This window comes from Rhinatrema bivittatum, chromosome 5 (assembly GCF_901001135.1).
Source record: "Rhinatrema bivittatum chromosome 5, aRhiBiv1.1, whole genome shotgun sequence".
NCBI lineage: Eukaryota > Metazoa > Chordata > Amphibia > Gymnophiona > Rhinatrematidae > Rhinatrema > Rhinatrema bivittatum.
The window spans coordinates 300,796,761-300,823,870 of NC_042619.1; the positions used below are offsets into that span (position 1 = coordinate 300,796,761).

A 27,110-nucleotide genomic window follows, 5' to 3' on the forward strand; every position below is an offset into this window, starting at 1 on the left:
CTATCACTTCTGTGGCTTAAGTGCAGGAGGATGGCCCTCTCTTTCAGGATATCTCCCAGTCCCAGGCCCTCTCTTTCAGGATATCTCCCAGTCCCCGGAGGAGTCCGGATGGTCAATCAATTGCCTGGAGACCAGAGCGGTTCGCTTGGCTTTGCAACACTTTCTCCCCCAATTACGCCATCAGGCGGTTCGCGCTCTCTCTGACAATGCGATGACAGTGGCCTACATCAACCATCAAGGAGGCACCAGAAGCCGTAGCAGACGAGGCGGAGCTGCTCATGGTTTGGGCGGAACAAAATCTTGGGATGCTAGTGGCATCTCACATCGCCAGGAAGGACAACATACAAGTGGACTTCCTAAGTCGGCGGCGCATAGATCCCGGAGAGTGGAAACTCTCGGATCGAGCAATGGATCTCATTTCTCGCAGGTGGGGGACTCACCTGGACTTGATGGCGACACAGGACAATGCCAAGGCTCCTCGCTTCTTCAGTTGCAGAAGGGATCACGGCACAGAGGGGGGTCAATGCGCTAGTACTTCCCTGGCCCACATCAGTTCTCCTGTACATGTTCCCTCCTTGGCCTCTGGTGGGCAAGGTGCTTTGCAGGATAGAGGTCCACCCAGGGAATGTAATCCTAGTAGCTCCTGAGTGGCCCCGACAACTGTGGTTTGCGGTTCTAATCAATCTGGCGGTGGATGGCCCTCTAAGGCTCAGGCATCTTCCACATCTTCTTCGTCAAGTCAGATCGCTTTTGTCTAGCGGCCTGGCTTTTGAAAGGTGGAGATTGAGGAAGAAAGGGTACTCTGAGGACATTATCACTACACTGCTACAAGCCAGAAAAATGTCTATCTCTCTCTCATATGGTAGGGTGTGGAGAGTTTTTGAGAAGTGGTGTCGTGAGCAAGAGATTCTCTCCAGACATGCTGCGATTGCTCAGATGTTAGCCTTTTTACAAAATGGTTTAGACAAGGGCTTGTCTTTTAACTCCCTCCGGGTACAAGTAGCGGCCATAGGCACTCTGGTTGGTAGCTCAGTGGCGTCGCATCCAGATGTGGTGCGTTTTCTCAGGAGTAAGGCATTTAAAGCCTCCTGTTCGTCTGGTATGTCCGTCGTGGAGTCTTAATTTAGTACTTCGCGTATTGTGTGATCCGCCGTTTGAGCCCCTTAAAACGATGACGTTGAAAGATCTCACGCTGAAAACGGTCTTTTTGGTGGCTATATGCTCAGCTCGTAGAGTGTCTGAGTTACAGGCCCTTTCTTGTAGAGAACCTTTTTTGAGAATTTCTGAGTTGGGGGTTTCTCTTCGAACTGTTCCGTCTTTTTTGCTGAAGGTGGTCACGTCCTTCCATTTAAGTCAGTCAGTTGAGCTTCCGGCTTTTCCTAATTTATCGAACGATGTTCCACAAGCACGAGAGCGTTTGATGTTCTTTGTTATGCTACTTGGAAGTCACAAATTCTTTCAGACTCTCAAATCATTTGTTTGTCCTTTGGAGCGGTCCCAGGAGAGGTCACAAGGCTTCTATAATGATGATTTCCCACTGGTTGAGAGAAGCAATTTCGTCTGCACACATTTGTAAAGGACGACCTGTTCCTGAGGGCCTGAAGACTCATTCTATTCGCTCTCAAGCAGCTTCTTGGGCCGAATGCCAGTTGGTATCACCTCAGGAGATTTGCAGAGCTGCTACTTGGAAGACGCTCCACACATTTGTTCGCCACTACCGCTTGGACGTTCAAGCGCCCAGAGATTTTGGCAGTGGCGTGCTGCCGCGGGACTCGCAAGGTCCCACCCAGTTTAGGGAAGCTTTGGTATATCCCATGGTCTGGACTGATCCAGGTAAGTACAGGGATAAGAAAATCGGTTCTTACCTGATAATTTTTGTTCCTGTAGTACCACGGATCAGTCCAGACACCCGCCCAAAGACTAGGAGTGGGTAGCAGGGAGATCTGTAAAGTCCACGCATGCATATTCAGGTTATGTTATTGCAGCATACTAAAAAAGAAAGCTACAGCTTACATGTTTATATGTTCGTTCTTATAGTTCTGTTCTTGTTTGATTCATTGCTAGTATTATTCTGCTTTGATACTCTATATACTGAAGGGATGCAGGAGGCACACCAGGTTAAGTGAGGGTGCCTTTCAAGTTTTTCTCTGTCTCTAACTGCTGGAAGGGAGGCATAACCCATGGTTTGGACTGATCCGTGGTATTACAGGAACGAAAATTATCAGGTAAGAACCAATTTTTTTATTTCAATTACCTCAGTATTGACTGGGTGAATGACACATCGAGACATGCTAGAAAGGTAAAGTTCCTAGATAAAATAAATAATTGCTTCATGGAGCAGCTGGTACAAAACCAATAAGAGGAGAAACTATTTTCGACCTAGTCCTTACTGGAGCACAGGATTTGGTGCAAGAGGCAACAGTGTTGGAGCCAGTTGGCAATATCGATCACATCATGATCAAATTTAATAACTGGAGAGAGGACACTAAAGAAATCTATTGTGACAGCATTTAACTTTCAAAACGGTGACTATGATAAAATGAGGAAAATGGTTAGGAAAAAAATTGAAAGGAGCAGCCGTAAAAGTTAAAAGTTTACATCTTAAAAACATGGATGTTGTTTAAAAATACCATCTTTGAACCCCAGATCAGATGTATTCCATGCATTAGAAAAGGCAGGTGGAAGGCTAAATAATGACTAGCCTGGCTAAAACGTGAGGTGAGAGAGGCTATAAGAGCTAAAAGAACATCTTTCAAGAAATGGAAAAGGGATCTAAATGAAGAAAACAGGAAACAACGTAAGCACTGGCAAAGTTAGAAAGTTAGATGGAAAGCATTGATAAGGAAGGCAAAGAGAGAATTTGAAAAGAAGCTTGCTGTGAAAGCAAAAACTCATAAAATCTTTTGAAGGTACATTTGAAATTTAAAAAAAAACAAAAAAACATGCGAGGGAATCAGTTGGACCATTAGATGATCAAAGAGTAAAAGGGGCACTTAGGGATGACAAAGCCATAGCAGAAAGACTAAATGAATTATTTGCTTCAGTTTTCACTGAGGAAGATGTAAGATAGATACTCATGCCAGAAACAATATTTAAAGGTGTTGATTCAGAGGAACTGCAACAAACTTCAGTGTACCTGAAAGATGTAATAGGGCAAATTGACAAACTAAAGGATAGCTAATCACCTGGTCCAGATGGTATTTTTCCCAGAGTGCTGAAAATACTGAGAAAGAAAATGGCAGACCTGCAGTTTGTAATTTGTAAACTATCATCTTTGGTACCTGAAGACTGGAGGGTTGCCAATGTAACCCATTTTTAAAAAGCAGATCAAGGGTTGATCCAGGAAACTGCAGTCCAGTGAATCTGACATCTGTGCCAGGCAAAATGGTAGAAACTTATCATAAAGAATGAAATTACTGAACATATAGCTAGGCATAGTTTAAAGGAACAAAGCCAAGGAAAATCTTGCCTTACCAATCTGCTACAATTTTGAGAGCACAAATGAACATGTAGAAAAAGTTGAGACAGTTGATATAATATATCTGGATTTCCAGAAAGCATTTGACAAAGTTCCTCATGAAAGACTTCTTAAGAAATTAAAATGTCATGGCAGTGTCCTATTGTGGATTGGGAACTGGTTAAAAGATAGAAAACGGAGAGTGGGGCTAAATGGTAAATTTTCTCAATGGAGAAACGTGAATAGTGGAGTGCTCAAGGGATCTGTTCTGGCACCACTGCTTTTTAACATTTTTATTTTATGTCTGATACTACATGCATATCCAGCATAGCTCTCTGCTTCAATGGCAGAGGAGAAAGTCTGATACTTCGTGCAAATCCAGCATAGCTCTCTGCTTCAACGGCAGGGGGAATGAAGAAAAGTGGATCTATATACAGACAACAACCAACAGGGACTAAGTCGCATAGTCTGAGTAGACAAATGGGCAAGGGTGTAGCTTGCTTATTGCGGCGGTTACTACCCCTAACTAATTAAGCTAGATATTACACTTAAATGCAGCTCCAACACTGCTCTTTGCATTAATGGTGGGGGTGGAAGGGAAATAGAACCAAAGGGTTACTAAGAGCCAAGAGTAACAGATAAGTATGAGGAAAAAAAAAAAAAGAGTGCGAAGCTTGCTGGGCAGACTGGATGGGCCGTTTGGTCTTCTTCTGCCATCATTTCTATGTTTCTATATAAACGACCTGGAAATGGGAACATAGAGGGACGTGATCAAATTTGCCGATGACACAAAATTATTCAAAGTTGTCAAATCACAAGAGGATTGTGAGAAATTGCAAGAACATCTTGCAAAACTGGAAGACTGGGCATGCAAATGTTAAATGAAATTTAATGTGGACATGTGCAAAGTGTTGCACATGTCCACATGGCGAGGCAGCGCAGAAGACGGGACCAGCTGACCCTTGGCACTGGAGACTGAGGCGACTGTGGAGGCGGGTGAAGAGACGAGAAGAGATGCTGTGTCTTCACCACTGGAAGTCTGTGGTCCCCCCAGGAGGAGCCCGTAGGGACTCAGACCGCTGGGACTTAGGCGGACCTTTGAGAGGTCAGGGTGTCAGTGCAAGGGCTGACTGGAGCTTTGCCCTGGAAGCCCGCGGTCCCCCCGGGAGGAGCCCGTAGGGACCCGGGCTGCTGGGACTTAGGCGGGCCCTTGGAGACGGTAGTCTAGCAGGAGTCCTAGGTCGAGTGCCAGAGGGTCGTCGCTCACCAGTCCGAGGCCACACACTGAAGGATCACCACTTGCCAGTCCGAAGTCACACACCAGAGAATCACCGCTTGCCAATCTGAAGTCGTTCACCAGAGAATCACCGTAAGCCAATCCGAAGTCAGAAACCGGGAACACCAAGACGAAACAGGAACAGGATCCAAAGCTCAAGGAACTCACCGAAGCAAGCAGACTAGACAGCGCTGGAGGACGTTGCCAAGTCACTGGATGAGCAGCGGAAGCTTCCTTTTATACTTCCCCTGCCTAGGCTGATCAGGAACAGGTGAAGCCAGTTAAAGGGATTAGGTCCCTTTAAATCTGAAGAGGAGGCACAGCCTCGCGCCTAAGGATGGCGGCGGCCATCGTGGATTTTCCTCCGCGGAGGAGAGACGCCGCTGGACGCCGCGAGGGGGGAGCAGGACGGCTCCCCCTGCAGCGAGCAGCACCGGAGGCCGCGCGGGAGCGACGGCCTGAATCAGAGCCCTCCCCCGGGGCTCCTGCGGCAAGGGAACGCCGTGAACACGGTAGGGGGCCGCGGTCGTGGGGCGCCACGGCCGCGGAACACAACAGCTACAGCCAATAAAGCAAATAGAATGTTAGGAATTATTAGAAAGGGAATGGAGAATAAAACAGAGAATACCATAATGCGTCTGTATCACTTCATGGTGCGAACTTATCTTGAGTATAGTTTATAGTTCTGGTCATTATATCTTAAAAAAGATAATGGTACAGAGAAGGCTGACCAAAATGATAAAGGGGATGGAACAATTCCCCTGTTAGGAAAGGCTAAAGTGGTTAAGACTCTTCAGCTTGGAGATGAGACGGTTGAGGGGGAGATATGATAGAGGTCTATAAAATAATAAATGGAGGTGGATAAGTTCTTAGAGGAGAGGTCCATTGCCTGCTATTAATTAAGTTGACTTGGAAAATAGCCACTGCTATTACCAGCAACAGTAACATGGGATAGACTTAGTTTTTGGGTACTTGGCAGATTCTTATGGCCTGGATTGGCCACTGTTGGAGACAGGATGCTGGGCTTGATGGACCCTTGGTCTGACCCTGTATGGCATGTTCTTATGTTCTTAAAAGTGAACATGATTCAGTTATTTACTCTTTCAAAAAGTACAAAGACTAGGGGACCCACAATTAAGTTACTAGGTGATACATTTCAAACTAATAAGTGAAAATAATTTTTTACTCAATGCATAATTAAGTTCTGGAATTCATTGCCAGAGGATGTGGTGAAAGCTGTTTGTTAGTATAGTTGCATTTAATAAAGTTTTGGACAAGTTCCTGAAGGGAAAAGTCAATAAACTATTATTAAGTTGGAGTTGCAGAAATCCACTCATCCCTGGGATAAGCAGCATGGAATCTATCTAACTCTAGGGATCTTGCCCGGTACTTGTGACCTGTATTGGCATTGTTGGAAACAGAATGCTGGGCTTGATGGACTTTGGTCTGATCCAGAATGGCAAATCTTATATAAGGAATCAAGTGCTGCTATGGCTGTACATGGAGCAAATGGGGTACCTCAGAACTGATGTATTTGGATAGTATAGTATCATTTTTAGAGTTCCATCATGATATATTAATGGGGGGGTTCCTTTTTTATTTCCTAAATTATTAATATTTAAGAGAGTATTTTTCTTTCTCTGTCTTGGATTTTGTCTGTTGGGAACTTTTTATTTCTTCATTTTAATAAACCACATAATCTTGAATGACATTCAGTGCGGTCAGTCTTCTCATTGTGATGGTATTGTTCTTGTTTATGTGTTCTTATTTTATTTATTTATTACAAATAATATAGACAGCTTTACAGTGACTAAACCATTCTAAGCTGTAAACAAAGTAGCATATACATTATAGAAACACAGTAAAACCAAAAGAGTAAAACAGGACATTAAAATAAAAGCGTAATATACACAGATAATATACAAAAGTGAATAAGGCCAACGAAAATCAGTGCAATTCATCTTAAAATGCTTCCTGAAATAGTGTGGCTTTCAGTTACTTACGAAAAGTCCTAATACTTTGAAATAAGGTATGAACATGGTGTGATAATTTTTTCTTCTTCATTTGATGTCAATTATATTTGAATAATGCTTAGTTTAAAAACAGGAAAAGGCAACATATCTCTGTCTAAGGCAGGTTAGTAAAGGGAAGAGAAAACAGGTCAATAATGTTCTTTAAGGAGGTAACCACACAGGACACCATGTGTGAGGAGTATCTTTCCTCATGGTGCAGCAGGTCCGCAGTAGTGTTATTGGCAGGCTCTTGTGTGTTCCCTGCTCCAGGTGTGACCCTTCCCACTCCCCTATCCCCATCCCCCAGTACCTCACCAGCAGGAGGAGAGAAGCAGTCTCTTCCTCTGCTGGCTTACTTTTGAACCATGTAGGGACCCTATGGTTCTTTGAACCCACTGGCCCAACAAAGTTCACTATGAAGTCTGAAGTCTTCAGAGGAGGAGGTAGTTGCAAATAAGAAGTGCTTCTTTCCTTCTGCTGGTGGGGAGGGGATTGCATTAGGAAAGGATGGGGGGAAGAGGTTAATGGCTAGGGGAGGATCATTCCTATGGATGGAGAGGAAGCTGGAAGAGACTGCTGGAGAATTTGCTGAGGGCCTTAGCATGTCTCTCTCTCTCCCATATCTTGTGTGGCTCTGAGTGTCTGAGAAAGATTGAAGAGGTGGTAGGCAAGTGTCCTAAATCTCAATTTCCCTCCCAAACCCTGCACCCAGGCTTGGTATGTGTGTGCATACATACACATCTGTCATCCCTTGGATATTGTATTGGACCATGCTGCTGTTGCGTTTGATTTTCTTTTTTTTTTTTAAACAAGCTTGACAGACTATGGCTGTTTTTTTATTTTGGGGATGTATTTTACCATTTGATTGCCTATATTATACATGTATATACATGTATATACAGATGCATCTGTTTGGCTATACTTATTGTCTTGATATGCAGTGATTTGTTTGCACAGAGAAATTTTCCCTGTGGGTGGCAGGGGAACCATTTTTTGACACTCATAGGGTGCTGTTTTCCCAGAGACTGGACCTGGTAACAAAAAATGTTAAGAGTAAAGGGACTAGCATCCAGAAAATACAGAGAATCTCGCACATATTACCAGGAAAAGCAAACGAGGTAAGGAGGGCAGTTAGACAAGTAAAGATCCAAAATGAAAATTAAACTGTCCAATCAATAAAAGGAGTTTGAAAAACTACCTTTAGCTATACAAAGGAAAGACAAAAAACAAAGAAAGAATAGTTAAGTAAGAACTTAAAGTTAGCCAGGAGGGAAACCAGCAGAAATCTTAAACACCTTATTTTACTTACTGTTTACAGAAGAAGAGGGTGGGGATGATGTACTTAAAGCAAGAAGCAGGGGCATAAATGATTTAAATGATCATAAAACCAGTACTGTAACAGAATTTTAACTTGCTTGGGAAAGATATAGAGGACAGTGGTAAGAACATGACCAAGACATTGGATAAAAGTCATGGGTGAGTAAGGGAGGTCTTGGAAATTGGTTTAAGTTTGGGAATTTTTAAGTTTATCCAAATTGGTAGAGGAACAAAGAGGGAAGAAAATAAAACTGACCTTGAAAAGGAATAATAACGTGTAGGACTGACAAGTGGGAGATATCTTTAGCTTGCTGGGAAGAACCAGATAGAAAGGGTGGGCCAGTTGGTTCTTATCTGCTAACATGTTAACATATTAATCGAATTTTGTGAAATTCTTACTTGGAATGTAAGTTATTAGTTTGGGCATGTAAGAGCCCTATTCAGAATCCCTTCATTCTCCCAGGACAAGCAGTAGTCCTCACATATGGGTGACGTCAGCAGACGGAGCCCTATTATGGAACACTTTTGTCAAAGTTTCTAGAAACTTTGACAGGCAAACTGAGTGCACTGAGCATGCCCAGCATGCTATGATCCCTGTGTCCATGCTATGATCCCTGTGTCCCTTCAGTCTCTTTTTTTCCAAGATGCAGTTTGCCTCATGTTCAGGAGCTCTGTGAGATTTTTCTCACAACTTTCCCTCACAGAAACACTTGAAGTTTTACTTCACAAATAATTTTTCCCTACACGGGTCTCCCTTCGCGTACATTTCATCGACGCTCTGTGAGTACTATGCCCTGATTTTCGGTCGGTTCCTGTCACCTCACTATCAGTTTCCCTGGGTTACCAACCGAATTGCAGCCTTCTTTTCCCTATGTCTATCACCCTCTGTCCGCCCGGTGATTCCCGTGAGTGTCCTTCCTGCGATCCTCCACCGGGTTCATCAGGGCTAGAGGGATAGGAATGTCCACGGTTCCCATTGCCGCCAGGGCCGCCGTCGATGCTATCTATGCTCACATCGATTCCATTGGTGCTTCCATCGATTCCCTCGATGCCCTCCATCGATGCCCCCATCGGTTCCATCGATGACATCGATGCCCATATTGGTTCCGTCAATGCCATTGATGCCCACATTGATACCATTAATGCCCAAGTCGATTCCATCGATGCTCCCATCGGTTCTATCGCTGCCATCGATGCCCTCCTCGATTCCATCGATGCCGCCATCGATGCTATCGGTGCTTCCGTCGATGCCATCGGTGCTCCGTTCATGCCATCGATGCTTCCTTCGATGCCTTCGCCGATGCCGCTTTCAATGCCGCCATTGATACCGTTGATACTGCCGAAGCATCTATACCTCAATCAATGCCCTCGACTAAAGAAAACGCTCTATACTTTGGGTTCTAAACCAGAGCCCCGTGTAATCCTTGGGCGACAAACACTGCCAGGAGCAGTGGAGGCACGGTGACACTCCGTCACCAATGCCATCCGAGACAGCAAGGGCATCTTTCTCAGTGCTGGAGAATGACCGGGCCGAGCCCCGTGGGAGCACCGTGGGAATTATCGTCACCAGCACGGTGACTGTCCGCCACTGACACCAGCCATGACATCGGTGGCGTCTTCCTCAGTGCTGGAGAATGACCAGGCCGAGCACCGATGGAAACATCGCTACTGCCACGGTAAACAACTGTCGCCGACGCTGTTCTTTACATCGGTTGCAGTTCCTCTGTGCTGGAGAATGACTGGGCTGAGCTCCAAGGGAAACTGCCAGCACTGACTTGATTCCAAGTTCGGTGCTGGCACTGATACCGCACTGGCATCAATGTCCATTGAGCCAGTTGCGAAGCGGGTCCGGGTACACGAGTCTCCATGCTCCTCTGCACCCAAGGCGCCGAGGCATTCCCCACCGACACCAGTGCCGGGTACTGAGCCACCACAAAATAATGTGGAATGCCGGTAACGCCTAGCCTGTCTCCCCTGTAGCTGCGCTACCCATACCAGCTTACAGGGTGGAGCTGTACGTCCTTTAGGCTGTCCTCAATGCCTCCCGAAATCTACTAACACCGAAGCCATCAATATTCGCACTGTTGTAGCACCGCCTCGTTGCGATACCTACCAACGACAACCTGTCATCGCTGCCGACTCGTCCTTCTGAGCCTCCACCACGAAGGGCAATGGGCACCCTAATCCCGCTTCGGCACTGATCCTATTGAGACCTAGACACTAAAACGGACCAGATGTTTTCGGAAGATTCTAGGTCGTAAAATCTTCCAAAAACCATATTTGTGTCACATATAGCTATTACCAGCTATGTTTGACACAACACCAAGGGAACCTCTCTGCCAGCAACATGGGATTGCTTCAAGACGTCCTTCCATTGCCAGCAAAAGGACTCCGTACTTGATAGTAGCCTGGCTTCCGAACCCTGATATACGGCCTGAAGTTCAAGATACACTAGCTGATCTGCCATGCACAAGGTCCAGCAGACAGTGCCTCAATTGCAAGACCACCTCGAGACCCTGCAACAGCTCTCTACGTTTCTTGCACAGCAGAGAGGGATGCAGGAAGGACTTTTACCACTCCCGCTCCCGCGTGAGACTAACTGATATCCAGATTACACCAGCTCTGCTAGTCAGGCAGGCTCCTGGAATTTTCAACCTTGCCAGACATTTGAGCAGCCATCTCACTGAGAACCAGGGCTCGGGATACATTCCCTGGACACAACAAGGCGGAGAATTTTAATCCCGCTATTTCCTTTTTTCAACAGAAAGCAGGTGATCTCCGCCCATCCTGGACCTCAGAAATCTCAACAAATTTCTTCAGAAGGGAAAGTTCAGAATGGAAGCTAACCAATTTGGCAGTGCAGTAATAATGGGAGATTTCAATTACCCCAATATTGACTGGGTAAATGTAACATCAGGACTTGCTAGAGAGAAAGTTCCTGGATGTAATAAATGACTGCTTCATGGAGCAATTGGTTCAGGAACCAACAAGAGAGGGAGCTATTTTAGATGTAATTCTTAGTGGAACACAGGATTTAGTGAGAGAGGTAACGGTGGTGGGGCTACTTGGCAACAGTGATCATAACATGATCAAATTTAAACTAATAACTGGAAGGGGGCAAGAAGTAAATCTGCAGCTCTAACACTAAACTTTCAAAAGGGAAACTTTGATAAAATGAGGAAAATAGTTAGAAAAAAACTGAAAGGTGCAGCTGCAAAGGTTAAAAGTGTTCAACAGGCATGGACATTGTTTAAAAATACAATCCTAGAGGTGCAGTCCATATGTATCCCACACGTTAAGAAAGGTGGAAGGAAGGTAAAACGATTACCGTCATGGTTAAAAGGTGAGGTGAAAGAGGCTATTTTAGCAAAAAAACATTCTTCAAAAATTGGAAGAAGGATGCATCTGAAGAAAATAGGATAAAACATAAGCATTGTCAAGTTAAGTGTAAAACATTGATAAGACAGGCGAAGAGAGAATTTGAATTGAAGTTGGCCATAGAGGCAAAAACTCATAATAAAAACTTTTAAAAATATATCCGAAGCAAGAAACCAGTGAGGGAGTCGGTTGGACCATTAGATGACCGAGGGGTTAAAGGGGCTCTTAGGGAAGATAAGACCATTGCAGAAAGACTAAATGAATTCTTTGCTTCCGTGTTTCCTAATGAGGATGTTGGGGAGATACCAGTTCCGGAGATGGTTTTCAGGGGTGATGAGTCAGACGAACTGAACGAAATCACTGTGAACCTGGAAGATGTAGTAGGCCAGATTGATGGTATGCATCCTTAGGATACTGAAGGAACTAAAAAATGAAATTTCTGATCTATTAGTTAAAATTTGTAACCTATCATTAAAATCATCCATTGTACCTGAAGACTGGAGGGTGGCCAATGTAACCCCAATATTTAAAAAAGGCTCACTGGTCTATAGTTACCCGGATCGCCCCTGGAGCCTTTTTTAAATAGCCTTTTTCTCCAGGGGCGATCCGAGTAACTATAGACCAGTGAGCCAGACTTCAGTGCCAGGAAAAATAGTGGAAACTATTCTCAAAATCTTAGAGCATATAGAAAGACATGGTTTGATGGAACACAGTCAACATGGATTTAACCAAGGGAAGTCTTGTCTAACAAATCTGCTTCATTTTTTTGAAGGGGTTAATAAACGTGGATAAAGGTGAACCAGTAGATGTAGTGTATTTGGATTTTCAGAAGGCGTTTGACAAAGTCCCTCATGAGAGGCTTCTAAGAAAATTAAAAAGTCATGGGATAGGAGGCAATGCCCTTTCATGGATTACAAACTGGTTAAAAGACAGGAAACAGAGCGTAGGATTAAATGGTCAGTTTTCTCCTTGGAAAAGGGTAAATAGTGGAGTGCCACAGGGATCTGTACTTGGACCGGTGCTTTTCAATATATATATAAATGATCTGGAAAGGAATACGAGGAGTGAGGTTATCAAATTTGTGGATGATACAAAATTATTCAGAGTAGTTAAATCACAAGCGGATTGTGATATATTACAGGAGGACCTTGCAAGACTGGAAGATTGGGCATCCAAATGGCAGATGAAATTTAATGTGGACAAGTGCAAGGTGTTGCATATAGGGAAAAATAACCCTTGCTGTAGTTACATGATGTTAGGTTCCATATTAGGAGCTACCACCCAGGAAAAAGATCTAGGCATCATAGTGGATAATACTTTAAAATCGTTGGCTCTGTGTGCTGCAGCAGTCAAAAAAAGCAAACAGAATGTTAGGAATTATTAGGAAGGGAGTGGTTAATAAAACAGAAAATGTCATAATGCCTCTATATCGCTCCATGGTGAGACCGCACCTGAAATACTGCGTACAGTTCTGGTCGCCGCATCTCAAAAAAGATATAGTTGCGATGGAGAAGGTACTGAGAAAGGTAACCAAAATCATAAAGGAGATGGAACTGCTCCCCTATGAGGAAAGGCTGAAGAAGTTAGAGTTGTTCAGCTTGGAGAAGAGACGGCGGAGGGGGGATATGATGGAGGTCTTTAAGATCATGAGAGGTCTTGAACGAATAGATGTGAATCGGTTATTTACACTTTCGAATAATAGAAGGACTAGGGGGCATTCCATGAAGTTAGCAAGTAGCACATTTAAGACTAATCGGAGAAAATTCTTTTTCACTCAACGCCCAATAAAGCTCTGGAATTTGTTGACAGAGCATATGGTTAGTGCGGTTAGTGTAGCCGGGTTCAAAAAAGGTTTGGATAAGTTCTTGGAGGAGAAGTCCATTAACTGCTATTAATCAAGTTTACTTAGGGAATAGCCACTGCTATTAATTGCATAAGTGGCATGGGATCTGCTTAGTGTTTGGGTAATTGCCAGGTTCTTGTGGCCTGGTTTGGTCTCTGTTGGAAACAGGTTGCTGTGCTTGATGGACCCTTGGTCTAACCCAGCATGGCAATTTCTTATGTTCTTATGCTCCCTGCAAGGGAGCCGAATGAGACCAGCCGTGGATGCCTTCAAGCACAAATTGTTTTACTATTTTTATTTAAGTCCCAAATGTGAATTTTGCTTTTTAATTATGCAATAAAAAAAACTCCAGTTAAATCTAATAAGATTCAAACTTATCTCGCAGCTTTCAAAACAAACTTGGAATAAGACTCATCTTGCAGTATTGGGACTTGCATAAAAATAGTAAAAATATTTGTGCTCTGTACACGTAAAAGGTAACGATGATTTGTGGCTCCTTCAGTATAATAAAAGTAGGTTGTGGTTGCCACCTTTGAGTAATACCCCTACAAGTATACATTTTTAGCAAGTGTGTTTTTCATCAGGTAAGTTTAAACTGACTTTTTTCTGATATTTCTGATATTTCTGTTTTTCCATTCTTACACTATTGGGCAGATTTTCAAAGGCTACGTGCATAACCTGAGGAAATCTGCCCCTGCGCACGCCGAGCCTATTTGCATAGGCTCGGCGGCGCGCGCAAGCCCCGGGACGTGCGTATGTCCCGGAGCTTGCAAAAAGGGGGCGTGTTCAACAGGCTTGGACATTGTTTAAAAATACAATCCTAGAGGCGCAGTCCATATGTATTCCGTGCATTAAGAAAGGTGGAAGGAAGGCAAAACGATTACCGTCATGGTTAAAAGGTGAGGTGAGAGGCTATTTTAGCCAAAAAAACATCCTTCAAAAATTGGAAGAAGGATCCATCTGAAGAAAATAGGATAAAACATAAGCATTGTCAAGGTAAGTGTAAAACATTGATAAGACAGGCGAAGAGAGAATTTGAAATGAAGTTGGCCATAGAGGCAAAAACTCATAATAAAAGCTTTTTAAAATATATCCAAAGCAAGAAACCTGTTAGGGAGTCGGTTGGACCATTAGATGACAGAGGGGTTAAAGGGGCTCTTAGGGAAGATAAGGCCATTGCAGAAAGACTAAATGAATTCTTTGCCTCCGTGTTTACTAATGAGGATGTTGGGGAGATACCAGTTCCAGAGATGGTTTTCAGGGGTGATGACTCAGACGAACTGAACGAAATCACTGTGAACCTGGAAGATGTAGTAGGCCAGATTGACAAACTAAAGAGTAGCAAATCATCTGGACCAGATGGTATGCATCCTAGGGTTCTGAAGGAACTCAAAAATGAAATTTCTGATCTATTAGTTAAAATTTGTAACCTATCATTAAAATCATCCATTGTACCTGAAGACTGGAGGGTGGCTAATGTAACCCCAATATTTAAAAAAGACTCCAGGGGCGATCCAGGTAACTATAGACCAGTGAGCCTGACTTCAGTGCCGGGAAAAATAGTGGAAACTATTCTCAAGATCAAAATCGTAGAGCATATAGAAAGGCATGATTTAATGGGACACAGTCAACATGGATTTACCCTAGGGAAGTCTTGCCTAACAAATCTGCTTCATTTTTTTGAAGGGGTTAATAAACTTGTGGATAAAGGTGAACCGGTAGATGTCGTGTATTTGGATTTTCAGAAGGCATTTGACAAAGTCCCTCATGAGAGGCTTCTACGAAAACTAAAAAGTCATGGGATAGGAGGCGATGTCCTTTCATGGATTACAAACTGGTTAAAAGACAGGAAACAGAGAGTAGGATTAAATGGTCAATTTTCTCAGTGGAAAAGGGTAAACAGTGGAGTGCCTCAGGGATCTGTTCTTGGACCGGTGCTTTTCAATATATATATATATATATATATATAAATGATCTGGAAAGGAATACGACGAGTGAGGTTATCAAATTTGCGGATGATACAAAATTATCCAGAGTAGTTAAATCACAAGCAGACTGTGATACATTACAGGAGGACCTTGCAAGACTGGAAGATTGGGCATCCAAATGGCAGATGAAATTTAATGTGGACAAGTGCAAGGTGTTGCATATAGGGAAAAATAACCCTTGCTGTAGTTATACAATGTTAGGTTCCATATTAGGAGCTACCACCCAGGAAAAAGATCTAGGCATCATAGTGGATAATACTTTAAAATCATCGGCTCAGTGTGCTGCAGCAGTCAAAAAAGCAAATAGAATTTTAGGAATTATTAGGAAGGGAATGGTTAATAAGGTTTAAGGTTTATTTGTGTTTATATACCGTTGTCTCGGCGTAGCCTTCACAATAATAATAGAATGGAAAATGTCATAATGCCTCTGTATCGCTCCATGGTGAGACCGCACCTTGAATACTGTGTACAATTCTGGTCGCCGCATCTCAAAAAAGATATAGTTGCAATGGTGAAGGTACAGAGAAGGGCAACCAAAATGATAAAGGGGATGGAACAGCTCCCCTATGAGGAAAGGCTGAAGAGGTTAGGGCTGTTCAGCTTGGAGAAGAGACAGCTGAGGGGGGATATGATAGAGGTCTTTAAGATCATGAGAGGTCTTGAACGAGTAGATGTGACTCGGTTATTTACACTTTCGAATAATAGAAGGACTAGGGGGCATTCCATGAAGTTAGCAAGTTACACATTTAAGACTAATCGGAGAAAATTCTTTTTCACTTAACGCACAATAAAGCTCTGGAATTTGTTGCCAGAGGAGGTGGTTAGTGCAGTTAGTGTAGCTGGGTTCAAAAAAGGTTTGGATAAGTTCTTGGAGGGGAAGTCCATTAATGGCTATTAATCAATTATACTTAGGAAATAGCCACTGCTATTAATTGCATCAGTAGCATGGGTTCTTCTTAGTGTTTGGGTAATTGCCAGGTTCTTTTGGCCTGGTTTTGGCCTCTGTTGGAAACAGGATGCTGGGCTTGATGGACCCTTGGTCTGACCCAGCATGGCAATTTCTTATGTTCTTATGTTGTCGGTCCGGGGGTGTGGCTGAGTGCCCTGATACAGCGGCCTGTGTCGGGGCCTGACGCGCCAGCAGACATTCGGCACGCGCAAGTTACGACTGCCCGGAGACCGGCGTAGCTTCCTGGATAAAGGTTAGGAGGAGGATTTAGGTAGGGCTGTGGGGTGGGTTAGATAGGAGAAGGGTACGAGCAGCGCACGCAAGGTGCACAAATTTGCACCCCCTTGCGCATGCAATTAATTGCATCAGTAGCATGGGATCTTCTAGGTGTTTGGGTAATTGCCAGGTTCTTGTGGCCTGGTTTGGCCTCTGTTGGAAACAGGATGCTGGGCTTGATGGACCCTTGGTCTGACCCAGCATGGCAATTTCTTATGTTCTTATGTTTTTATGTACTCAACGCACAATTAAACTCTGGAATTTGTTGCCAGAGGATGTGGTTAGTGCAGTAAGTATAGCTGTGTTTAAAAAAGGATTGGATAAGTTCTTGGAGGAGAAGTCCATTACCTGCTATTAAGTTCACTTAGAGAATAGCCACTGCCATTAGCAATGGTTACATGGAATAGACTTAGTTTTTGGGTACTTGCCAGGTTCTTATGGCCTGGATTGGCCACTGTTGGAAAACAGGATGCTGGGCTTGATGGACCCTTGGTCTGACCCAGTATGGCATTTTCTTATGTTCTTATGTTCTTATGCTGACCCCGGATTTTAAAAGATACGCGCGGCTACGCGCATATCTATTGAAATGCGGTGTACTTTTGTTTGCGCCTGGTGCGCGAACAAAAGTACGCGCTCACGCTTTTTTTTTTAATGTACCCCAATATGCAGTCTGGCTTTTTGCAGTTTCCAACTGCACATTTTTATTTATACTTTATGGTCACTTTTTTTGTATTTGTTCAGGGTCTAGCTGTTTTCTGTACGTGTGACCAAGATGAGATATTCCGCTAGCATATAGTTTCTGTGTAGGGATCTGTTGCAGCCTAGTTTGTTCTGTTTTCCTAATAGCTTATTGATGTTTTAGATCCTGGTGTAATATTTGCAGTGTTATCTATTCTCAGGTAGGGTTTTTACTGTTTGAGTGCTGGCAGTTAGTGCTGTTGTGGTTTGAGAGGTTTACTATATTGTAATTGTAATTCAGTTTACTCTTAGCTTTCTGACAGCCAAGCCCACACCCACCCTTGTTCCAGTATGGGTTCCAAGTGTATTTTATGTAGGGTTTCTTGCTCTTTATTACAATGGTACATGTAAATATAATATAATGTTGTAATTCATATTTTACCTTATTTGAATGTCCTTTTCCATGTGAAATTTGTTATAATCGCAAATACTAGTCATTTATTGGGTCACACAAACTTTCTAATAACTCATTAAATCTATTTTGCCCTATTACGTTTACTTATCCCATGAGGCAGTGATCAGTCTCATAGTACGATACAGATGATGGCAAATAAAGTCCAAACTGATCCATCCAGTCTACCCAGTTGAGAATCCTCTGCTTTGGTCGATGAGCATACATATTCCCACATACAACCAAACACTAACTTCCCCTCACTATCTTGTCTTTTATACCTGATATCACACACACCTTTATCCACCACTGCCTTCCCAAAGTCAGGTCAAGGATAGGAGGTGTGCTAGGCAAAGCTTACAGCTTTGCGAGACCCCCCTTTCCACACACAATTAAAAAGTGGAATATTATTGGTATTATATTTGGGATCATTTGGTTGTAACTTGCTTTCTGTACAGTTTTCTAGTAATAAAAGTTTAAACTAAATAGTCATGTGGAAGGACATAGCTGAAAATTTTACTCTGCACGTCCAAGAATTCGGAATTTTCACAGTTGAAAGTTGGCAGCCCTAGCAGGCAAATATTTAAAGCCCTATACATGCCAAAGCCAGGAGATACGCATCAGAAGTCGAGCCAGCGCGTGCCATGCATATTGTAAAAGGTGCACAAGTACGTGCATATCTCCTGAAACAGGCCCAAAACCTTTTTTGAAAAAGGGTCGGGATGTGGACATTCCTGTATTTTTGAATGAAACCAACACTTAAGTATTTCCACGCACAATCGCGCACTGGGTACCCTACCACGTAACTTTACTTCTGCTATAGATGGTATATAAGTCATGCAAGAATAAAAACTAGGCTAATCAGAAGGGTTTTAAGGGTTGGGGCTAACGGTAAAAGGGAGGCTATTTAACTAGGGGAGGGTTAGAAAGTCCTAACCTTTACCTGGGCGAACTGGGAATGAAGTGGGGAGACTGGTAATTGTGTCAGTGCGTGGGTCTACTACAATTTCCCCACTTACATGATAGAAGCGGCATTTGCGCGCACATGAACACATCTATATAAAATTGTGCACACACGTATGCACATACTGCCTATTTTATACCATGCGTGCATATATGCGGCATGTTATAAAATGGCTGCATCTACTGGCACGAGCCAGCATATGTGTGTACATGTGCGCCCAAGCAGGACAAGTGCATAAAAGCTTCCACATCTGGTTGCATGCGTGATTATAAAAGGGTTGTGTGTGCTTTTTGACCAAAAGTACTAAATTTTAAGAACTGGGCAAAAGTTTTCAGTGCATTTTACACAAGTTTTTGCTTGCATGAATTTTCTTTTTTTTCTGTGGAATTTTTAAAATCTTCCAGAGATTGCAGAAAATGGGGAGGGCAATTAGGAGACTCTGTAGGCATCTTGCAAAGCGCTTATGGGTCTGCAAGCTCATTTTTAAAAGGAGACTCCTCACGGTGTTTCCCTTTGCAAATGCAGCCAGTTTGTACAACATGAGTACATTTGTACTTCTGTACTTTGCACCTCCACTGAAACAGGTGCAAGTACATATATTTCACTGCTATGGTGGTGTTGAGGGTTTTGTATGTACCAGATTTGGGCTATGAGTAGCCCTCTTTTTTGCTCATTATATTAAATTGCTCATTCTTTTTCCTTGCAGTTCTATTGTCTATCTGTTCCCTGCTATGTGACCCCAATCCAGATGATCCTTTGGTACCAGAGATAGCTCACACGTACAAAGCAGACAAAGAAAAGTAAGATCTTTCATATTCTAGCAGAGATCGAATAGAATCATTACTTACCAACAGTCACATTTCCTCACAGTTTGAAGGAGGAAAAATCAGTAAAAAGTTAAATTGGATTTGATGGAGAAAATTGAGTTTCAGGGATTATTCCTAATCTTTTTTACTTTAGATGCCTGTAGAGGCTGCAAATTGAACATAATTCTTTTGCAGAATTGAACTTTGAAAATCTTTTCTAAACTGCATGCATGGCAGCTCTACAACAGGGAATACTGAGCATTTTGTAACTGCTAGTTCTGTTCCTGACTGGCATATTGCATAGAGTGTTTATTGTTATTCACTATAAAACCAAAAATTACTGCTGGGAAAAAAAGACACACGTTTTTGAGAGTTTTCCTGATCTTTTTTGCCTAGAGCCTCAAGATAGGTGATTAATAAATTTGAATAAATAAATAAATATTGAATGAATTGCTCAATTCCCCATTGACAAGCAGGCAAGAATCAGCCATAATGTGTGGATGGTGTCATCTGATGGCACCAACACAGATCCATCTCTCAGAGCTCAGTAAAAGTCATACTGAGCATGCATGGGAGTTCCCATGCATGCATGCTGCCTCATAAGTCCCTCAGTCCTTTGTCCGAGATACCGCACAGATAAATGTTCTCAGTCTCTTGCTCTCAAACTTTTGGCCTTGTTGTTGTGACCTTGACGTTTTGGCCTTGTTTTTGCCTCAGTTTGCATTTTGCAAATCTTTTTTCTCATATTGCTACCCGGCAGCCCCTCAATAGAATTTTTCAGTTCTTCCAAAAAAAAAAAAGAGAGAGAAGAAAGTAAGCAAACCCAAGGCCAAAGTGCCTACAATTATCAGGTTTAAGGCCTGCAGATGTGAGCATCACATGTCCAACACAGACTAGCATTCTGTTTGCTATCACTAGCAGGGCCCAGTTCATGATGCTCTCAACTTCCTTGGTTGAGGTCAGATGTCCCTGAGGGAGCAGGAAGGCCCTGCAGAAGGCAGCAGAGCCATTCCTCCTCCCGGTATGAGGTACCTAGATCCTCCACAGGTCAAGAGTTGAGCAACACGCAGAAGGGCATAGCGCTGAGAAGAAAGCTGAAATAGCATGAGTGATCCCCTCCAGCTTTGTCTCCCTTGGCACTGAAGAAGCCAATACCTTCCACACAGTGCTCAGCCAGGGCAGACCCCACCTTAATGCTGAGACAGGAGTTACCTTCTTCGGTGCAGGTGTCCTCATTTTTGGCACAGTAGAACCCCATGGTGCAAAGCCATTTGTTTTTCCTGTACTAGTCACTGGCGCAGGCACTCATCTGCACAGAGCATACTGGTGCATTCCAGGTACAGTCAGCCCCCTTTGGTGTGGAACTCTGGTGCCCTCGATCTTATTTGAGTGGCATGCTTTGGCACACAGGAATAGGCATTCTTCAACAATAAAAGGTGTGGCATTTGCACAGAGAGTGGCCTTAGTGGCCCCAGCAATCAGTGCAGGTGTCAGGACACATCTGTGCAATTGGCATGAATTTTGTCACAATTTGTTGCTTCTTCAGTTGCGACTACTGCATCTCCAAACTCCTATTTGGCACTGTTGGCAGCAGCAGCACTTGGTAAAGATGAGCCAGTTTCTCCCCCAGACCAGTAGAGATCTCCTTCTCAGACTTCCTCATCATCATAGGGGTTCTGACTAAATATCCATCTGTAATCAGGTGAGGAATATTCTACAGGAATCCCTTCAGATCCCCTGTCAGACTTAACTCTGTTTTTGTCTCCTCCAGAAGATTTCAGCTACTTTTGCTTTCTAGATAAGTAGATGAAGATGTTGTCCATCAACATGAAGGAATAGGACCCAGGAATGGATATTTTCAGTTTGTTACATTTTCTCCAACTTCTAGTAGACTCCGCAGCCATCTTGGTTCATAGCTTCTTCAAGGATCTGCAAATGGGAATGTAGCATGCTCCAATTTCATGTTTTCTGCTAGCTCAGAAAATCAATTTGAAGTATAGAGTCCAAGACTGCCCAGATTTTGGTGTTGTCCAGCTGCCACACCACTCTCATGTGGTAGAATTGGCATTGAAGTGAGCAAAGCAAACCCAGAATCACTCTACATAGGAACCTAGAAACAAGACGATATAAAACGATTCTTACATCCTATCTAGTCTGTCCATCCAAAGGTGTTGGATACATTAGGGAAGGTCTTCCAGGGATTCATGCTTAGTGCTTGAATTGTGCTCATCAGTTGTTCATGGAGCAGTGTTTACACAAGTGTTTGCAAGAGCTGATGCCATTGACAGAATCATCAGATCCTGGGCATGTGGAATTTCATGAGCTGTGAAAGATGTAGAGGATTATGAGAAGTATCTTATCCCTTCTGTGTGTGAGGCCTTCGATATTGTGGCCAAAACCTCTGCTGTCTCTGTAGGAGCCAGGAGGCTCATGTGATTGTGAGTGGCTTTCTTGAAGATGATAAAACCACCTGGTGGATGTGCGCTATACAGGGGAAAATGTATTTGGGGATAAGGTACAGAAGACAGTGGCCCTGATTAAGAAGCATCAAGCCACTAAGTGTTAGTGTTCATGGTAGTTGTGGGTGGATCCTTGGGCCGGTAGCAGATGACCACGCCCCCGGGGGAAGATCGCTAGAGGGACCACCGGTCAGGCTCAGAGTATGGAGACACACACACTAGTTCTTTTATTAAACAGTTTTTGAGATCCACCAGAGGTGGCAGTAGTGAGCTGGAAGTGCCCGGCTGGGCTGTAGTCCCTCAGATACTGGAACAGCGATCCTGGATAACTGAGCTGTAGAGAAACTGAATATAGTGAGTAGGCAGGGTATGCAGAGTTCAGGAACAGAACTTTGATGGTAACACTCACACAATAGTCTCTTAGAAGCAGCCCAGGAGCTGGGATGAAGAAGGCCCTCAAGGAGCGAGTACCTGGTTCCAGGGAACGCTCTGAGAGAGAGATGGTAACTCACTGGTGTTGTAGGCAGCGATGACTTCCTGGCAGAAGTGGTATTCAGTAGCAAGTCTGGGAACGTGGGCCCTCGAGGAGCGAGTACCGGTTCCAGACTGTGATCTGAAAAGCAAAAGAGAAAGCGAGGCCCCTGAGGAGCGGATACCCCTGGTAAGTCCGAGGAGGCAGAGTAGCAAGGTATGCGGAGAGCGAATCCCATCCGCTGATACCTGGAGGAAAGTCCTTGCTAACTTGATTCGTTAGCAATTTCAGAGACCTTAAATATCCGGTGAGGATGATGTCACCTCAGGGGGACGCCCCTGAGGTTCGCGCCACTGTTGGTACTCGAGTCGGGGCCGCGCCGTGCGCGAGCCCTTACGCTGCTGGGAAACATGGCGGAGTGCAGCATCTAGCCGGTCCAGGGACGCCGGAGAATGGCAAAATGAACCCCTGGCAGCCTAACTTCCAACAGGCAAAGAGGGAGTCGCCAAAGAGGTAAGCTGGGCGTAGTGGAGACGTCGGGCAACAACGGTCGCAACACTAAGTCGCTACTGCAGTGGTGTGTGACCAGCTATCTCCTACCAAATGCCAGCATTTCACCTACAAGTGTCAATTTTTCTAGAGATTATTCTTCTATCCTTCTGAGCTGCTTCTAATTTGCCATAGCAGCTACCTGCTAAAGGTCGGCAGTAGTTGAGGCATTAGCCGAAGTCCCAGCAACAGTCACAGCCTAAGCCAAGGATTAGTTTATGACATCCCTTCCTCCAGCAGAGGGAAAGGTCATAAGAACATAAGAAATTTCCATGCTGGGTCAGACCAAGGGTCCATCAAGCCCAGCATCCTGTTTCCAACAGAGGCCAAACCAGGCCACAAGAACCTGGCAATTACCCAAACACCAAGAAGATCCCACGCTACTGATGCAATTAATAGTAGTGGCTATTCCCTAAGTAAACTTGATTAATAGCAGTTAATGGACTTCTCCTCCAAGAACTTATCCAAACCTTTTTTGAACCCAGCTACACTAACTGCACTAACCACATCCTCTGGCAACAAATTCTAGAGCTTAATTGTACACTGAGTGAAAAAGAATTTTCTCTGAGTCTTAAATGTGCTACTGGCTAACTTCATGGAATGCCCCCTAATCCTTCTATTATCCGAAAGTGTAAATAACCGATTCACGTCTATTCGTTCAAGACCTCTCATGATCTTAAAGACCTCTATCATATGCCCCCTCAGCCGTCTCTTCTCCAAGCTGAACAGCCGTAACCTCTTCAGCCTTTCCTCATAGGGGAGCTGTTCCATCCCCTTTATCATTTTGATTGCCCTTCTCTGTACCTTCACCATCGTAACTATACCTTTCCAGATCATTTATATATATATATGGAAAAGCACTGGTCCAAGTACAGATCCCTGAGGCACTCCACTGTTTACACTTTTCCACTGAGAAAATTGACCATTTAATCCTACTCTCTGTTTCCTGTCTTTTAACCAGTTTGTAATCCATGAAAGGACATCGCCTCCTATCCCATGACTTTTTAGTTTTCTTAGAAGCCTCTCATGAGGGACTTTGTCAAATGATTTCTGAAAATCCAAATACACTATGTCTACTGGTTCACCTTTATCCACATATTTATTAACCGCTTCAAAAAAATGAAGCAGATTTATTAGGTAAGACTTCCCTTGGGTAAATCCATGTTGACTGTGTTCCATTAAACCATATTTTTCTATATGCTCTACGATTTTGATCTTTAGAATAGTTTCCATTATTTTTCCCAGCACTGAAGTCAGGCTCACTGGTGTATAGGTACCCGGATTGCCCCTGGAGCCCTTTTTAAATATTGGGGTTACATTGGCCACCTTCCAGCCTTCAGGTACAATGGATGATTTTAATGATAGGTACAAATTTTATCTAATAGATCAGAAATTTCATTTTGAATTCCTTCACTAAGGATAAAAGAATCCTGAAAATTGTGGAATATGGCTACCTCTTGCATGTCTCTTACCCTCCTCCAGTCCAGTGAAATTTGATTTTCAGTTTCGACCCCTCTCAGTCTGCTCAGCTACAGTAGCCTCTCTTCTTCAATACAAGGTGATTAAACTTGTCCTGCCTCAGGAATGTGGCCAGGGATTTTATTCCCGGTACTTTCTAATCATCAAGAAGTCGGTGATTGATGCCTTGTTACGCGTGCCGTCCGCAGCTTACCCGCAGCACGGCCTCCTCACCTTTCTTCAATGACTCCAGCTTCTGGTTCTTCCTTGCTGGCGGCGGTGGGCCATCAGCTCCATCCTCGGACCTCCCCCTGTGCCTCCAGCCCTGCCACAGTCCTCGGTGTTCCCGGTCCTGCTACCAGTTCTCGTCAGGCCTCTCTGCATAGCCCATGGAGAGACGTTGCTACTCGCACCGCACCCCTCCCTTGGCGCGCGCACTATTGATCCTTAAGTAGGGACCGTGGCGGGAACCTAGCCGCAGCCCCGGATGATGATGTCAACCTAGCTACAGTATTTAAGCTCAGGCTCTGCTCCCTAGCATTGCCTTTGCAACAGGTCTCCTCGCTGATCGAGTACTCATTGCCTGCTAGAGATTCGTCTCATCCTTGCGTTCCTGTTCCTCGTTATTCCTGGTTCCTGTCTCCTGGTTCCTGGTTCCTACCTTGCTTCATACCTCGGATTGACTACACGGACTTGGACTTTGCTTTGCCTGACTTCGCCATTGACTCTCTCCAAGCCTGGACCTCCACTTCGCCTGACCATGCCATTAATCTCTCCAAGCCTGGACCTTTGCTTCGCCTGACTATGCTACGGCCTATCTCCAGACCCATACCTCTGCTTCGCCTGACTACGCCATTAATCTCTCCAAGCCTGGACCTTTGCTTCGCCCGACTACGCTACGGCCTATCTCCAGACCCATACCTCTGCTTCGCCTGACTACGCTACTGCCTATCTCCAGACCCAGACCTCTGCTTCGTCTGACTACGCTACTGCCTATCTCCAGACCCAGATCTCTGCTTCGTTTGACTACGCGACTGCCTATCTCAAGACCCAGACCTCTGTTTCGTCTGACTACGCTACTGCCTATCTCAAGACCCAGACCTCTGCTTCGTCTGACTATGCCACTGCCTATCTCCAGATCCAGACTTCTGCTTCATCCGACTTCACCATTGCCTATCTCCAGATCCAGACCTCCGCTTTGCCTGACTACGCTTTTGACCATCTCAATGATCAGTCCTCTGCCTTGCCTGACTACGCTCTTGACTATCTCCGTGATCAAACTTCAGCCTTGCTTGCCACTACCTTCGGATTTCCGCCAGCCCTGACTCAAGCCTGCCCTTCCAAGTCCGTTCCATTGGCGCCCGAGTTTCCAGGACATTACCCAGTCCAGAGTAAGACTGTACCATCTCTCACCTGCTGTCTCTGGACTGAACCAACTCTTACTTCGACTACACACAGAGGCCCACCTAAGTCCTGCCGGCACCCAAAGGCTCAACCCCCGGGGAATGAGGGCTGGTATAGGTGAAGCTCCAGCGGCCTCAGTCTATCAGCCCACTCCACCTGCCGATGGTGGGGACCCGTAGGTCCTTACCTATGGGTTGCATCAACCCCACCTCAACCCAAGGGTCCACCTCCGACGCAACAGATTGCAAAGGCTATGGACTCGGTGGAGTCGTGTGCCCTCCAGGCCATTCCAGGCCTGGCATCCAAGGTACAAGAACAGCAGCAGTTTCTTGAGGCATTGGCCTCCTCCATTGACCATCTCCATACCTTGCTTGATGCCCTCACCAGTAATCCGATTTCCATACCAGCTCCTCCTCTTCCACAGCCATCATCTACGATGCCTCGAGCCCTGTTGGCCCTACCAGCACCCCCATGCTTCAACGGTGACTCCAGACTCTGCAGAGGGTTTATCAACCAATGCTATATGCAATTTGCTCTGCAGCCCTCCGTCTTCCATGACGAACTGACCAAAGTCACCTTCATCCTATCTCGTTTTGAAGGGAAGGCGCTGGCTTGGGCTTTGCCCCTATGGGAACGATCAGACTCCCTCCTAAGGGAGTTATCCCAGTTCGTGGCTATGTTTCAATGGACCTTTGATGATCCTGGGTGGCATGACGTTCACGCCGCTATCTTGGATTTGCCTCCATCTAAGGGTCATAGACCGATTTTAAAAAATGGCCCATTTCGTCCCTCTACCGGACCTACCATCTGCTCCAGAACTGGCATGCCTATTCTTCCTCACATCTTCAGATTGCATGGCCTACCCAAGGATATTGCGTCTGATAGTGGTCCACAGTTGTTGCTAGATATTGGCTCGCTCTTTGCCGAAAATTGCTTTTCTGTACATCTTCCGACTTAATATCAGCGATATTAAGCCGGAGCCCAAAAAAAAAATTAAAAATCTGCCCACGGGTTGGAAGACGGACATTCAATTTAGCCGGCGTCCGTTTTCCGAACTCGTGGCTGTCAGCAGGTTCGAGAACTGACGCCAGTAAAATTGAGCATCCCTAGCACCTCCTTTTACCGCGGGCCCTCATTTACATTTTTTTTTTCTGAATCGTGCACCCAGGAGAGCGGGCGCTTGCTTGCTCTCCCGCGGGTTTTTCTGTATTGGCCCGATACATTGTCCAACTGGCTAGCATATTGTATCACACTCTGCTACATTCTAGCAGGCTTACAAATCATAGATACCATCAAGGCTCATCAAGTCAGAGCCATGGCTGATTCAGTGGCTCATTTATGAGCAGTACCACTTGAAGACAGCTGCAAAGCTG

At 44.5% G+C, this 27,110-nt stretch overlaps 1 protein-coding gene across 3 annotated transcripts in view; it reads left to right on the top strand.

Annotated features, from left to right (window-relative positions):
- The window catches only part of UBE2D4 (ubiquitin conjugating enzyme E2 D4 (putative)), a 208,269-nt gene that overhangs the window by 173,352 nt on the left and 7,807 nt on the right, over nt 1–27,110 (top strand). For 2 of the 3 annotated variants that reach the window (XM_029604172.1, XM_029604171.1), the window contains exon 6: nt 19,296–19,389. The exons of the other annotated variant lie outside the window; for it this stretch is intronic. In XM_029604172.1, the coding sequence (XP_029460032.1) occupies nt 19,296–19,389 (94 nt within the window). The remainder of the gene's footprint in view (nt 1–19,295; nt 19,390–27,110) is intronic. 3 annotated transcript variants of the gene reach the window in all.